We start from the raw sequence: 15,629 nt of genomic DNA on the forward strand, positions 1-15,629 counted from the left end.
AAGCAGCACAGAGAGCTACAAGAGCACACAGCCAACTGCTTAGTGAAATGAGGAAAGCAAGAGCAGGACAAAATGAAAAGCTCAGAAACAAGAAACACAAAAATACACAAAAAAGAACCAAACAGATATTTTGAAGCTGAGAATGAAAAAAAAACAACAGCATGTTAGGGGTCCCTCACTGCAAACATGGGTCTCTCCGGGGGACTGTCAGCACTTTTGGCCAATGGATGCCCAAGGATGCAATGCGCTGTCCCCTGCTGCCACACGATGGGCATGGGACATGTTAAAGGTCGCTCCATGCAGGCTGGCCTCGCAGGAGCCCCACAGTCCTGCAGGAGAAACCCATCGGACACCCGTGCCTTCATCCCGGCCCTGGCCCAGCCCTGGCACCTGGCACTTCTGCTTCCCTTTGGAGCGGAAGGACAGCCATTCCTCCATTGGCAACTCTCTTTCCTGGATGGCTGTGCCGTGTCAGGAAGGGCCTGGGCTACTGGGAAGCAGTGTTTATCCTCAGCGGTTGGCTGTCCTGAGAAGGTGCCCTGGCAGAGTCCAGCCTGCAGGGAGCTGGGTGACACTTGCGGCCATCAGGCAGTGCCAAGCTCTTCCTCTGGCCCTTGTCTTACAAGATTTTTCAGGGCTAATGTTCAAAGCATCAGGTGGTAACCCTTTAGCTCCTGGTCAGCGGATGGGTTCTTGGGCTGAACTCAGGGCGCTGTCTGTTTACGCCCACATGGGAAGCATTTCAGTATTTTAACTGGTAAGGCATTTTCACATGTCCACGCATGTCCAGAGGTCATCACTTTGGGGGCATCCCCGCTGCACCCCCACCCACGCTCCTCTCATGTCTCAGCTTTCAATGCTCCCAACAGGAAAGGCTCACACCCCCGGGACACAGTCACAGCTCAACTGTGGAAAAGAGCACAGCCGTCCAGGGGCTGCACGCCATAGAGGCTGGGCCAACTGCCCCTTAGGTTGAGCTGGCAACAACAAAGCTGAGTGTGTTAACGGGCACTTGTGTGAGACCATGGACCTCAGAACCATGTGGCCCAGAAGTCACTCTGGACAGCAAGGGAGAGTGTAAGTGCACTCGCTAGCCAGGATTATGGCCTGTTAGCCTGCAAATCACAGCTCACCAGGATCCATCGGGCCCAGCCAGGGAGGAGTGGCCTTGAGGCACCTGAGGGAGGGTGGGGCCTTGAGGGGACTTCTGACTTGACAAGAGTGAAGAAGGAAGCGCAGGGGCTGGGGCCCTGGGTCACAGGGAGCAGGAGAGTGTCAGGAACGGGGCCCAGCTGGAGCCTGGCAGGCTGCACAACAAATCTTCCCCTGGAGAGGAGGCAAGCAGGGAGACGACTTCGGAGCCAGGGACATGGTCCCAGCAGTAGTCCTGTCCAGGGAAAGGGTGAGCACGGGCCCCAGGGGACACTGAGGAGGGGAAGTCCTGCCTGCCCAAAGTCCCTGCACAAATGACCTTCCCCTGGCCTTGTCCTCTCCACACGCACGGTTTGATCGCTACATGTTTTCCCCACTTAGAGGTGATGCGTTTCCAGAGGCTGAACTAGAAACTACAAGTTCCAAACATGGGGTCCAGACAGACCTCCACAAGAGACGCAGGAAATGTTCCCTCTCCCTCCAGAGTGTGGACGGGCAGCCCCACTCCTGGGGCACAGAGTGGGCCTGGCAAGTGGTGGCTTTAGGGCCCCCCACATTTCCGTGGTGGATGCTCGGCCTGAGAAAACACCTCGACCTCCCATCTCAGGGGTCTGAGGGGCTGTCTCTGCTCCTGGCCCAGCTTCATGATGCTGACACGGACCTGTCCTCTGAGGAGGGGCACTTGGGGGTCTCCTTCAGCAGCCAGGGAGGGGCTGCACCTTCCCCCCTCTCCCACACACAATAATCGGATGACTGCAAAATGTCTTAATCCAGTGAGGAATCTGAGAGTCTGGACAGCGTTTAAATTAGCACAGAATGTGAAAGAACCACCACTCCCAGGCTCTAAGAGAAACAGGACTTTAATACAACAGTTTGCAAATCTGGCATGAACTATTTACAAGCAGTGATTCTCACCCCTACAGAGATGGAAATTGGCCTCAGGAAGGGGTGGCAGGCGGTGGGGCCCTTGCACCCTCAGTGCCCCAGCTGGGTCCCTGCTGCTAAGGAAGAGGTCATACGACAACCGGACGCTCACTCCCTCCTCAGCTTCATGATGGCCATGCTCTCTGGGCCTGGAGAGATTTGCTGGCCAACTAGCACCGGGGCTCCAGCTGGCAGGACAGGCTGTAGCTACAGGATAGAGTGGACCTGTGAGCCTCCCACAATCCACAGCCCTGGTGTCCTTCCCGGCATCTGCCCAGCAGCTGGAGCCCAGCTTCCCCAGCCATCGCCATGCGACAGGTCAGGGCTGACAAGGGAGTCATGGACTCAGGCTCTCCGGACTGGCCAGCAGGGAGAGTGCACCTGTTCCTCCCCATGTCCTGTCCAGCCTCACCTCTCGTCCTCACTGAGCTGCTCCATGTCCCAGAACCAGGCCCTGAATCGCTCCTGGGGCTCTAGGTTGTAATTCTCTGCAGCCTCCTGGAGCTGCACGATCTCCATCATCACTTTGTGCTCCTGGCACCAGAGGGAGGAGAGGATGCAGACAGAGCCTGCTGGGGATGCTGCAGGGTCTTCAGGGGGTGAGGAGTGGGGCAAGGGGCTGGTCCTGGGTCCTTGCTCACATGGGACCCTCCTTCCCTCCAATTCCACGCAGGACCTACCTGTTCTCAGAGATGGGTAGAAGCCCCTCCCGCAGGGAGTTTTGCTTGATGCCCACCGCTGCCCCCACCACCCCACTGGATGGGTCTCCTGATTCTCTGTCATCTAACACTCTCAGTAAATGTAAGATGCAGCGGGCGGTGCCCAGGAGAGTTCCGCCCAGGGGCGGCTCTGGTTTCCACGCCCCTCTCCTCCCTGACATGGAAGGCCACAGCTGCTCACCTTTTTCTTTTTCTCGTGGTTGATCTCATTGCCCTGGAAGGCAGACAGCAAAAGTCCATCAGAACGAGCCCCCTAGCTATGACCAGCCCCCGTGCACACCCCTTCTCATGGTGCCCAGCTCCAGGTCCAGGAGGGGGCTGGGCCTGACAGAAAACAGGACTTGGACCCAGGCCAGGCTCTGGGCTTCAGAGAAGGGAGGACATGGGGGCCGACACTCAAAGACCCTGTAGCCCAAGCCCCTCTGATGACGGACAGGGAGGCTGAGTCCTCAGGCAGGAAGGGACAGCTCCATCAGTGTGCTGCCTGACTTGGAGGCCGACTTCTCTCTCGCCTCCAACAAAGCCCATGCAGCTCTGTAGGCGGGCAGCTCTGCTGCTTCGCCAGCCTGGGGACCCGGGACGGGCTCCACGTGGAGCCTTCGTTCCCTCATCCCTAAGAGGGGCACACTGTCCCAGCCCACAGGGGAGCCTGGGAGGCTGTCACGACAGGAAGTTACCACATTCTGACCACTCAGGTCTTGGTACTGGGACTGTGTCTTCCCAAGTCCCAACCTGGTCACCCCCTTCTGGCCCCCGGCCTCACTCACATTTACGTAATCCTCCATGGCAGTGTCCAGCATGATCAGGTCAGTTAGCATGGTGCCCAGGAAGGGGACGATGCCCTGTGCCATTGGGATTAGATGGGATGAGGCCCTGGTCTCAGGTGTCCCCATGACCCTCCCCTGAAAACTCCTCATGCTCAGCCTCCTGGCCCAGCCCGGGGTCCCCACACGGAGCAGCCTCAAACCCTTTATAGCCAGCCCTCAATCCCCACCCCTCACCCTCCAAGAACACCAGACTCCTCCTGGTCACCTCCCAGGGCCTGCTTTTGGCTGGTCACAGGGCCTTTAATCCTTGGCCCCTCCACTCTCCCGACCCATCCTGCTGCAGCTCCCCAGGCCCTCCTCCTGGTCACTTCTAAGGGCGGGTGTCAGGCTCTGCGGCAACAGGAGGAGGGCTGCAGGAGGAAGGCCCCCTCTCTGGATTGGAGCCCCCAGCTGGGAGGGCAGAGTCCCCTCCTCTGACCTTGGAGCCCCTCCCCACAGGCGCACTCACCTTCTGCTGCTGCCTCTTCCGGCCTCTCTGCAGGGTCCTCAGCAGGGTGGCAAACTTGGAGGGCTGCTTCTGCCAGGACTGAGGACAGGGTCAAGGAGGCCATCCTCCCCTCACCCCACTTCTCCTCAGCCCCTCTGACCTCAGCCCTGGACGTCTGAACCAAGTCAGCTGGTACCCATGCTACTCCATCCTCCAGCACACTCTGATTCTAGAACAATCCTAGCTCCAACACTCTCGCTGTGTGACCTTGGGCCGAACGCCTGTCCTCCTTGAGTCAGCCTTCTCAGCTGGGAAGTGTGACAACTCCCCCTACCTTGCAGGGTCTCCTGAGGACTCAGTGTCAGTCTACATGGTTCTGGCTCTCACCCCACCCAGCATGAAAGGGTGGGGCGGGGCTGAGAGGACACTTCGGTTTCTCTTTCATGTGGAGCCTATGAGGTCCACTCAGGAAAGATCTACTGAGCACCACCAGTTTCCTGGACACTTCCCATAAGCCACCTGGGCACCAGTTACTGCTGACTAGGACCCAGGTGAGTGTTCCTGACAGGGACAGACTAGGAGGGACCGTGGTAGGGCCAGTGGGGAGTCACACATGCACAAACATCTGTCATGCTCCAGTCATTCAGACTCAAGGCTGGGCAGCCCATTTGTCCACCTGGCCTGGGGGAATGCCTGGCAGTGCCCATCCCGAGGGCAGGCAGGGTGCCCTCCTCGTGGAGAAGTGGTGAAGACAGAAGGAGCAGTGGGGGCCTGGCTTCCTAAAGACACACTGAGCTGGTTCACGGAAGGAACATACGCCCGTCCACCCCATGCACGCAACAGCCTGGAAGAATCTAAGTGCTGACAGCGTGGACCAAAATGGAAGGCAGCCCCTGCTCAACCGGCCAGCTCAGCATCCCCTCCGGGATCAGCCCAGACACCCCCACTTCCTGCCATGACCGGGGCTTCCCACCCCACAAACACCTCCCCCACCTGCCCATGGACCAAACATACCCCATCTTCCTGTTCATCCAGGGAAGACTGGAATTGTACACAGAAACTTCAAGTGAGAAATGACCGTCCACATCCTGCCCCGTCCCCCTTCCACACACCCCGCCTCTCCCTCCACGTGCCAGCCTCCACTCTACCTTGATGAGCAGCTCCCAGCTAAGGGAGTTGTCCTCATCACAGAGCTTTTTAAATTTTCGGTAGCTCTTCCTGAGGGGGGAAAGGAGGAAGGAGAAACTCAGGAACAATGGGGCAGGGGGCATAAGTGCAAGTCCCTTCTCGATGAGAATCTGGAAAATCCAAACTGCCTGAATGAGGATTTTCGTGGGGGTCCTCTGAGCACTGACGTCACCATGGGACTGCAGAGGGGGCTCTCATGTTGGTCACCTGGGGCTGCCACTCCCTTTTCTATGCAGCAGCTGTATTTTGACCGGTTTGGTTTTCTACTGGGCACAGAGTTCTGTTGCTGTATGGCAAACACTTGAAAATCTCCACTTTGGTTCAACCTACTATGTGACAGCCAGGGAACCTGATTCCTGAAGCAGAACTGGGGGCCTAAGTTGCCAGTGAGGATCAGGGACACTGCACACCCTCCCAGGCCCTGTGCCCAGGGCTTACTGCCACCCAGGAAGCTCCAGCCGACGAGAGGGCAATGGCAGACACGTGGGAGCTCCCTCCTCCCCCTGGTCCTCCTGCGGAGAGGCCTCCCCACCTGGACACCTTCCCCCAGGTCTTCTTCAGTCTGTGTATGGGCACGCTCTGCAGAGCCGAGAGGACTGCGTGCAGAGAGGAGATGTTCCTCAAGGCTCGGCACTCCTGAGGAGGGAGAGGAGGAGCTGGGAGGGGGAGCAGGAGCCCTGTCTGCTCTGGCTTCAGTCCCCCTCCCTTCCACTCTCCCCTCCTGAGTGGGACAGAGGGCCAGGGCGCCAGGGTGGCCACAGGTGGACCAAAGAGTAACACTTCCAGGAGGAGGAATTTCGCTCAAAGTAGGAAGGAGCCAAGGAGGAAGTGAGCATCCCACCACTGGGACATGCGAGTCAAGGTCAGTGTGCCCTTGACAGGAAGGACCTAGCGACTGTGCAGGGGCTTAGAGTGCAGCCTTCAGTCCTGAGAGCTGATCAAGGAGAAGGGGCAGTTCCACGGCTCTGGAGAGGGTCTCCCCCCGCCTACCCTGGCCACCTCGATCCACCGCTCCAGAACCTTGGCCCTGCCCCGGGCCGTCACGTTTGGGTCCCCAAGGCAGGACGTCATGACACACTTTACTACTCTGTTGAACTGCACCACTGTGGCCCAGACGGTGGGTGCCACGTTCTCATGTCCGGGCCGGTTTCTTTTGCCCCAGGTGGAGCCCAGACACTCAGAGGGCTCGACGTTCTTGAACACTTCCTGGGGAGGAGGGGGAGTGTCACTCAGCCCTGCCACAGCCCAGCTGAGTGTCCAAGCAGGAGTCCCCGGTCTAAGGAGGGGCTCAGGAAGCTGAGGATGTGTTCTCAGCGTGGTGGGAGCCCCTCGCTTTCATTGTTCTTCCACTGAGAGCACCCAGCACAGGAGGACCCGGGACTCCAGACTGGTGGGGAAAGGACAGGAGCATTTACACACAGCCCACCCCCACAAACTGCAAGCTCCAGAGGGCTGCTCCGCTTGGCTCCTCCCAAGGGGGCATCTCCCTGCATCCTGAGCATCCTTGGTCCCAGGCCCCATTCCGCTGCACATTCCCCTGTGCCAGCTACACCCACGGGCTTTGTCAGGTTGTCTCCCTTTTAGTGAAGTACACGTCTGGTGCATCACAAATGCTGAGGCTGCTGAGCATCCCGAGCAGATGGCTGGACCGCCTGAGTTCCTGGCTGCACACAGTGAGTTCTCCTCCCCGACCTCTCGGGCCAGGCCCCACCAGGCTTCCTCTGTGTTCTACTTCACTCCATGTGCTCAGCCCCTCTGTCCAGCAGGTCCTCTTGGTCCCCATCTCTACAGTGTGAGGGTGGAACACGAAGGCTGGAGAGTTGCCCAGATCCCATGGTTGGGAAGTGGTGGAGCTGGGATTGGGACCCAGGTCACAGGAGCCGCCACAGGGAAAAGCAGGTCTGGGCCAGCTGATGGCATAGGGGTGGCCTGCCCCACCCCGCCCTGAGAGCCCGGGTGCTCACCGCGTCAATGGCCGTCAGCTGTTCTGCCACATCCCTTGGGGAGAAGGCCATGAGGCTAGGCTTCCCATCGGGCTGCTTCTTCCCGGTCACTCGACAGGGGTGGGAAGCCTCTGGAACCGGAGCTGATTCTGCGGCTGTTACTGGAGCCTGAGGTGGAAATCCCAGCAGGCCCCTTGGTCCCGTTGAGTCCAGTTCAGGACCTGGCACTTGGGCTGGGGCTGCTGATGGCACTCGCTCGGGGTCTGGAGCAGCTGAGGGCGCTGCTGCCGGTTCCAGCGCTAGAAGTGATGGCAGAAATAGAACTGGAGTTCCGTCCAGCTCCAGATGTGGCCCCTTTTCCGCCTCTGCACCTGGCAGAAGTGCTGGAGCTGGGGCAGGAGCTGGAGAAAGAGAAAGGGTCAGCTACATAAGTTGCTTTCCATGTGCCTCTCCCCAAACAGGAAAGATCCCACTGTCTTTAAATGAATCCCCAGTCGTGACCCACCCACTGGGGTAGTCTTCCAAGCCTACGGTCTCCCTTACCCTCTGTCTCCAACTCAGTGGCCTGGAAAAGGTCCACCTGGATGAGAAGAGGGGTGGCCTGGTGCTTCAGGACTGAGCCAGGCAAGAGGTCCTGGAGATACGCCAATGTCAGATTGATCCTGGAGTGGCGCAGCATCTGCCACATATCCTGGGAGTTCTCCTGAGGCCGGGGGCCCCAGATGGGAGAGAGGGCACTGGGGAGAGGCATGTGTGAAGAGAGTCACAGGCCTGGCCTGCTGTTCCACACTGTGTTCCCACAGCACCTTCTCTGTGCCTGAGCCCCAGAGGGTGGACCAGCCACTCCAATCCCTGGGTGGCTGTCCTTGCACTGGAAGGCCTGGTCATCAGCCAATCTAACAGAGAGCCTGTGTGAGTCTGGTCTTCCACCCGACACTCTTTTCCCAAAGGGCCTGGACATAGCCTGCCCCATCCTCCACGCTCGAGCATCAGGACTGAGGTTGGAGGCAGATTTGTGACCAGGCTGCTCACCACCTACTGTTCTGGGCCCCAGTGGCGGTGCTTAGGAGAGGTGCATGTGCAGAGGGCAGGGAGAGGGAGAGGGAACTGTGGAAGCGAGGAGTCTCTCAGTGGCTGACTCAGCCCAGCCTCTCCTCTGCTTCCCATGGCGGGACTGGCACCCCATGAACAGGTCTCTTTGATTCATTTCCTCCTGTAGGGAAGACCGCAGACCTCAGGCCTCCCACAGAAACCCCAAGAGGTGTGAGATCCAGGGTCTGCCAGTCCATCCATAGCCACAGTCCCCATGGTCTCCTAGCCCCTTCTGTGGACGCAGGAGGCCCTCCCTCTGGACCCAACACCACTCATGGTCTTAGTTGGTCCTTGAAGTCTGTCATCGTGGTCTGACTATGAGAGGATGCGTCCATATCTAGAGGAGGCCAAGAGGGTGTGACATCTAACGTCCTCTGGGCATCAATACTCATGATGCCCAGAAGTGAGCTTCTAGCTCTCAGGCTAGAATTGAGCCCCAGGGATAGTGTCTGCTTCCTTCATTGGACATCCTTAGTGTGTAGGAAAGGGTATGAATGTAGTAGGAGCTTAACATATGGTATTGAATGAATGAACCCCATCCAGAGCCTTCCCAGAATTCTGAGTGGGCCTGCGTCTCCTCTGCTGCCCACAGAGACCACTGCTCTGGCCGCACCGAAGACAAGGACCAGGATCAGCTAGATGGACTCGCTAAATTGTCTTGCCAATAGGAAAACAGTTTGCTTTCATGTACTTTTCCACACTCAGGAAGGCCACAGGCCAGCGAGGGGAGAGGCAGGGAGTCTCCTCACTGGGGACGGAAGCTGTAAGCATGAGGACATGCAGCATGAGCAGCAGCCCCTTCTGTGGAGTCCGGCACCAGGCAAGCGTCTGCCGTGCTTTCTCCCGTGATTTCCTTCAGTGACCCTGTGAGGTTTACCCTCTTACCACCCCACTATTCGGATGAGCAAGGTGACGCTCAGAGAGGTGTGGGGACGTTCCCAAGGCACACGTTTATTAGGTAGGAGACTCCCTGCTGTGCTGTGGAGGGGTGGGCACTCACCTCTGGAGCAGCTGGTCCAGGACCTGTGGGGTCGGGTAGAAGGCCTGGTACACACACGGGAAGGTGGTGACGGAGATGGATCTGCCGTGGAAAGATGGTTGCAGGCAGCCTACCACCTTCTGCACTGCGCCTGCCTTGAGGGTCAGCATCGTGCAGGCCTCAGCCACGGACAGGGTGGGTTCCTTGGCATACCACGTGGACAAGGAGAGACACAGAGTCAGTGGAGTCACCATGAACCACCAGGGGCATCAGGGTCTGGAGCTCAGACCAGGACCTCCCAGCACCTCAGGAAGTTGTGCAAGAGGGACGAGAGCCCGCCTTGAAAATGGTTTTGGACTTAAAAGTAAATTTGATTTTTAGGGGAATGACAAACACTCAGTACCTTCAAGGCATTCTGTGACCTGAGGAACAATCGTACCTCTGTGCATTAAGAGCCTGAGGTAAGAGCATTATCCCAGGGAGTCATCAATGAACATCCCCACCACAGACAGGAGCAAAGAGATGATTAGTGACCTTCCGCCAATCTGCGGTTCTATGTCATGGCAGACCTGGAAAACTTAGAGTCTATTCGGACACGCTTAAAATGTGCCCTGCAGTGTGTGGCTCACATGGCAACAGAATTGGGTCATGTCAAGGTCCAACAGCATCGAAAGGCTGAATCACTGTGCAAAATGTCCTCCTCTGTGGAATATGATGAAGTCACTTAAGGCCTCAGCTCCTGACCTGAGCGGCCTACAATGAGTTGATGTGTTCTGTGCAATGACAAGTTGCAGAGAAATGTATAGGATCCTGTAATCCCACCGCCATCCTCTTTATGTGTAAATCAGCCCAGCAAGTGTGATGATTCGTGAGGCTTGGAGCAGGTCTGCAAGGACAGCGGCCTGAGTGCTACACAGCTTCACAGCCGGGTAGTTACATCAGTCAAAACAGGAGCAAAATGCTAAGGTCCTCATGGCCTCGTGAAAAGTGATAACAACATTAAACATTTCCTCTATGATTCCAAGAAACGTGAAGAGTGTCTTTCCACCCTACCCCACAGCTGGCTCGGGAGGAAAGGAGGCCCAGACTCCTTCAGGAGCAAGGCCGTAGGACACCCAGTGGGAAAGCCCTGTGAGGGCCCCAGGGGTGTGCTCAGATTCAGACCTGGGTTCCAGGCCCACGCTGAACATCTTGGGGGGGTGGGGGTAAAGACCTTCTGCTCCTGCTCTCACCTCAGACCGGCACAGGATGCTGCTGGTGGCCTGCTGCTCCTGCCCCTTGACTAGGGAGGGAGAGAAGTCGAACCCAACACATAACTCTTCAAACATCTCCTGAGTGGAGTTCTGGAAAGACAATGCCCGGCAGATGGGCCAGGAGGCATCAGGAGCCTGCTGGACATCGCCATAGGGGGACACCCCCATGAGAATTTCTGTTCCCTAGTTCAGGCACACAGGGACATCTGCACAGACATCTGACCAGGGAGAGAACTAGATGAAACTTCTAAGGCTCGGGATTAACACAAGGGCAGAGGAGCTTGATCCCCAGCACCCACCTGCTCAGCTTGCCAGCCTGGGGTATGAATATCACAGACTCACCAGTTTTACAGCACGTAACAAACTGCTGTGATTCGAAGTGTTTTGTGAGATGACAAGGTGCAGAGAAATGTATAGAATCCTGTAATCCACGCCCATGCTCTTTGTGTGTAATCAGCCTAGCAAGTGTGATGATTTGTGAGGCTTGGAGCAGGTCTGCAAGGACAGTGGCGCTGAGTGCTACAGCTTCCCAGCCGGGAAGTTACATCAATCAAAACAGGAGCAAAATGCTAAGGTCCTCATGGCCTCGTGAGAAGTGACAACAACAGTAAACCTTTCCTCTACGATTCCAAGAAACATGTGGAGAGTGTCTTTCCACCCGAGCCCTCAGCTGGCTGGGGAGGAGACGAGGCCCAGACTCCTTTGGGAGTAAGGCCGTAGGACACTCATTGGGAAAGCCCTGTGAGGGCACCAGGGGTGTGCTCAGATTCGGACCTGGGTTCCAGGCCCAACCTGAACATCTTGGGGTGGTGGGCGGGGAGACCCTCTGCTCCTGCTCTCACCTCAGACCAGCACAGGATGCTGCTGGCGGCCTGCTGCTCCTGCCCCTTGACTAGGGAGGGAGAGAAGTCGAACCCATCATGTAGCTCTTCAAAGATCTCCTGCGTGGAGTTCTGGAAAGACAGTGCCCGGCAGATGGGCCAGGAGGCATCAGGGGCCTGCCTGCACATCGCCACAGGGGGACACCCCCATGAGGAATTCTGTTCCCTAATTCAGGCACAGAGGGACGTCTGCACAGACATCTGACCAGGGAGGGAACTAGATGAAACTTCTACGGCTCAGGATTAACACAAGGGCAGAGCAGCTTGATCCCAGCACCCAGCTGCTCAGGCTGCCAGCCAAGCCCCGGGGTATCAATATGACAGACTCACCTGGCTGACAGCACATAACACTCTCCTCCTGCCCAGGAGGGACCCATTCCTAACCTGCTGCCTTCCCGCACAGCGCCCACGCGTACACACACACACCGACACTCACACACAAACCCTCACACAAGGTGCAAGGGCTATGGGGCTGCTCAGGTGGGATCCGAGTTGTGTCCTGCCCTACAGTGGGCTGCCCTGGGCTGCCCCACATTACCTTTGGGTACCTCCTGCCAAATTGGCCATGAGGCTTGATCCGATGTCCACAACAACACAACAGTCTCACACTCTGGGCTTTCCTGAGCCTAGAGCCTCTGAAAACTGGTACACAACAAGTAAACATGTTGTACTCTGAAGTGTCGCCAGTCAGATGAACTGGCTAGGGGTCTGTCTCTAGAATTAACTGCCTGGTTACCAGAGTTCTAAATCTGTTGGGGTCTATCGCCAAGGAAGTGAGGTCACTTTTTCAAGATTCCATTACCTGGGCTGCTTCCTGTAATCGGACCTACCCAAACCACCCCCATGTCTTCTTCTTAACTCTACATGAGGAGCTTCCACAGCCCCAGCCACAGCTCCCTGGGAATGTGATGAGTGTCCCAGCTTTGAGGAGGCAGAGCAGAATTCAGACCTCCTTTATCTTACCAGTTCTCTGTCCTGGAAAACTCATTGTGCCTCTCAGGGCCTCCCCAGTCTCCAAACCTGCCCAAGGGGAATCCGCCTAGAATCTACTTGCTAGGGACATCATCAGGTGTATATGAAATAATATCCATACCACCTGTGAGGTGGTGTCAAGTGCAAGTAATGCACAAACAAAGAGATGGAAGTATTACGAGAAGGGATGTAGCATGAACGCCACTCAAACCAGGCCTGGGTTCAGCAATGCGCTATTGCAACAGGCACTTCCTCTCTTGGCCTCATTTCAATGTCAGCACAAGGAGAGGGTTGATGAATGAAATCCAGACACTGTCATCCTCTGGATTCAAACCTCTCCATTGTTTCCTCTTCTGTTTAGAAAGAGACCCAAGAGCCTCATCTTGATCTGTGAGGTGGGCAGCCTTCACCGTGGCTCCCAGAGATCCCCACCCGTGGTACACACATCCCTCACAGATTCCTGTGTGACCACTGAGTGCTTAGTGACTGGCTCTCGCCAATAGAACACAGCCAATGTGGACGAGTGTCATGTCTAAATTTTAAACACAGAAAGTCTCTCACTTCTTTCTTATTCCCTCTCTTAAGTTCCGTCTCTCTCTCTTTCCCGTGTCTCTCTCTCTCTCCTGTCCCTGAGCTGTGGAATCAAGCACACACGTTTTGAGCTGCCATACACAGAGGCCCACATGGGAGAGAACCGAGGCAGCGCCCAGGCCAACAGACAGAAAGGAACCCATGCTCTGAGTCCAAAGTGCACCTCGACTCCTTTGAGTGAACCTGAGAGGAAATTCTCTGCCAGTCGAGCATCACTTGAGGCCGCGGCCGCGGCCTTGAGGCATCTTGAGCAGAAGAACCAAGCTAATCTCTGTCTGATTCCTCAACCACAAAAATTGTGAGATATGAGGCATTTGCCGTTTACAGATGCAAGGCACTGGAACCGTGATTTCAGGCCCCAGGATCTGGCCCTGCCCTCCGCCGCCTCCTCTCTCCCCCCAGGCTCCCTCCAGCCACACTGGCCATCTTTCTCACATCCTCTGGCCAAACCCCCTTCTGCCCATGAGCGTCTACAGCAGGGGTGCCTTCTCCCTGACACGCCGCTCCCAGACTTGTGCAGGGCTGGCTCCCTCTTGTCATTCTGGTGCCAGGAAATGTCACCCCAGTGAGGCCTTTCAGACCCCTACCCGGTGACCCCCAGCCCTCCCTCACAGGGCCCTGAATGTCCCCTCAGCGCTGGCTCTTTCCCCTCTCATGTCTTTGCTTTCATGCTTTTGTCCTTGTCCCCTCCAGAGTGTGAGCTCCTGACCGGCAGGGACCACTCAGTCACTGTCAGCCCTGCACTTACACCCACCTGAGCACCTGGCACAGGGTGAGTGCTCGGTGCACAGTCGCTGAGTGAAGAATTGTGAAACTCGTGTCCCCTCCTCCTGCTCTTCACCAAGTCAGACTGTGGAGAGGAGCGCTAGTACCAGGAGGAGTGAGTTCTCTCTGAGGCGGGGCACAGCCAGAAAGGCCTCTGCACAGCTATTCACTGCTCCAGCAGCTGAGGCAGGCTGAGTGGGCGCCGTGTAAGTTTAAGAAGTCAGCACAGGGACTGGATGCACACAGCCTGCGCAATGACACCACCAGTTCACTTAACATCCGTCACCGAAAACAGAAAAGTAAGTGTTTGCTTGTGATGAGAAGTTTAGCTTCTTGGTTCTTAGCAATTTTGAAATGTACCACACAGCAGTGTTAACATAGGCAGTGCTGTGTGGCAATTACATCCCAATAGAAGTGACAACAGTGAAAACGCAACCTCATTGGGCACCACTGACGCTGGAGGCTGCCTGCCCCCTGGTGGCCAGCACCAGCACTGCAGCCCTGGCAGAAGCCACCACACAGGAAGTCTCTTTGGGCGTCCTCAAGGCAGAGGCTCCCCACTGTCCCAGGGGTAAAGGAGCAGGACCTGCAGGCTTCCAGGCCATGGGAGGAACCTCAGGAGCCTCCCTCTCCCTCATCTTTCTGTCCCTCCACTTGGGTGTCCTTTTTTCTCAGGAGGCATCCTGACCTCAACCAAGGCAATGATTCTCCTCTCCAGCCAATTGAGGACCTCGGGAGTCCAACAAGGACTGGTCTTGTCCCTGGACTCTGGCCTTAGTTCACAGTGCTCTGGCATGTTCTTCCTTATCCCAAGTTCTCATCCACCCGAACCCCCAAACCTCTCTCAGTTCTAAAGGATCTCCTGCAGGTGGGAAAGCATTTTCTCAGGTGCTCAGAGCACAGGGCGTCATCGATGGAGAACCAAGGGCCACAGACCCTTCGTGAGCATCATACGGAACCCAGGGAGTCACCCGCTGGACGCACTCCACTTTACACAGGAGGACACCAAGGTCTTCTCTCCTCTAACCAATGTCTACACAAGAGGAGAACGGCTCCTCAGAGTAGCAGGTGCCCACAGAAGTGGACTCCAGCTCCCCAGTCCTGTGCCCTCCAGGCTGGGCCAGGGATGCCCTTGGAACAGGTACACACCTAGAAACCTCAGGGATTCTTCGGTCCGTCTCGGGCCTTCTGGTCATGTAGCCAGGAGGACGGATGCTACTGTTCATGGCAGAGCTGCCTCCAACTGCCTTCTCCTCGGCCTCTTGTCACTTCCCTGGTGTCTGCTCTTTCCTGGGGTCCCTGCATGGTCCACACAGGAGAAATCGGTGTGAGTGTGCCTGTGCATGATTGGATGCGAACAGGAAGATGGCCCCCCCATGGACGGGGTGGGCAGGGCTCCCCTAGGACCATGAGGTCCCTGTTTCCAAAGAAAACCCGAAGGGAAGGGGTTGAGCCCTGGCCAAGGAAGCCAGAGCCCTGCCGGATTCTCTGGATTCTGACCCCCTCCTGAGGTCTGGGCCAGTCCCTCCACCTTTCTGGGCCTCAGATTCCCAAATGGACAAAGAACACGTTTTGTAAGAGCAAAGTCAAAATGGACCCTCTGCAAATGAAACAAGTTCCATGCTTTGACCTCCCCCCACTGCTTATCCTCCAAGGAGACTTCGAACCTACACGGTGTCTATTACTGGGTAAAATCACCCTCAGCATACAAAACTGATAATGGTTAAAATGGCACACGGTGAACTTTATCAGTGACTAAATATCGATGGAAGAAGAAATACATCCGAATATATTTTGATATGACTGATAAGATTCAGGAAAGTTTACTTGCTAGAAAGAATAACACCTAAACAAAACTTAAAATGTCAGAACCTGTACTCAGTACATTATGAGGTAGATTAAAAGAAATTCAGTCA

General features: G+C 56.4%; 1 protein-coding gene and 1 non-coding gene across 8 annotated transcripts in view; one reads left to right on the plus strand and one right to left on the minus strand.

The window, feature by feature from the left end:
- Nucleotides 1–1,994: 1,994 nt before the first annotated feature.
- The window catches only part of LOC138922179 (ral guanine nucleotide dissociation stimulator-like), a 77,866-nt gene continuing 64,231 nt past the window's right edge, over nt 1,995–15,629 (minus strand). For 2 of the 7 annotated variants that reach the window (XM_070259002.1, XM_070259006.1), the window contains exons 2-13: nt 9,273–9,454; nt 7,724–7,917; nt 7,202–7,581; nt 6,228–6,443; nt 5,770–5,873; nt 5,198–5,267; nt 5,064–5,090; nt 4,071–4,148; nt 3,563–3,637; nt 2,977–3,009; nt 2,489–2,610; nt 1,995–2,283 (exon numbers count right to left, since the gene is read on the minus strand). In XM_070259002.1, the coding sequence (XP_070115103.1) occupies nt 2,247–2,283; nt 2,489–2,610; nt 2,977–3,009; nt 3,563–3,637; nt 4,071–4,148; nt 5,064–5,090; nt 5,198–5,267; nt 5,770–5,873; nt 6,228–6,443; nt 7,202–7,581; nt 7,724–7,917; nt 9,273–9,454 (1,518 nt within the window). In that variant the 3' untranslated portion in view covers nt 1,995–2,246. Of the gene's footprint in view, nt 2,284–2,488; nt 2,611–2,976; nt 3,010–3,095; nt 3,638–4,070; nt 4,149–5,063; nt 5,091–5,197; nt 5,268–5,769; nt 5,874–6,227; nt 6,444–7,201; nt 7,582–7,723; nt 7,918–9,272; nt 9,455–10,483; nt 10,595–11,346; nt 11,458–11,923; nt 12,202–13,702; nt 14,926–15,629 lie in introns of those variants that run through there. The other 5 variants (XM_070259004.1, XM_070259001.1, XM_070259000.1 and 2 more) reach the window with 5 other exon arrangements.
- On the plus strand, nt 7,397–7,521 carry MIR8923-6 (microRNA mir-8923-6). Its single transcript, NR_128256.1, has one exon. It is a non-coding gene; the product is annotated as a microRNA 8923-6 (primary transcript).

Source organism: Equus caballus, unplaced genomic scaffold (genome assembly GCF_041296265.1).
Source record: "Equus caballus isolate H_3958 breed thoroughbred unplaced genomic scaffold, TB-T2T haplotype2-0000563, whole genome shotgun sequence".
NCBI lineage: Eukaryota > Metazoa > Chordata > Mammalia > Perissodactyla > Equidae > Equus > Equus caballus.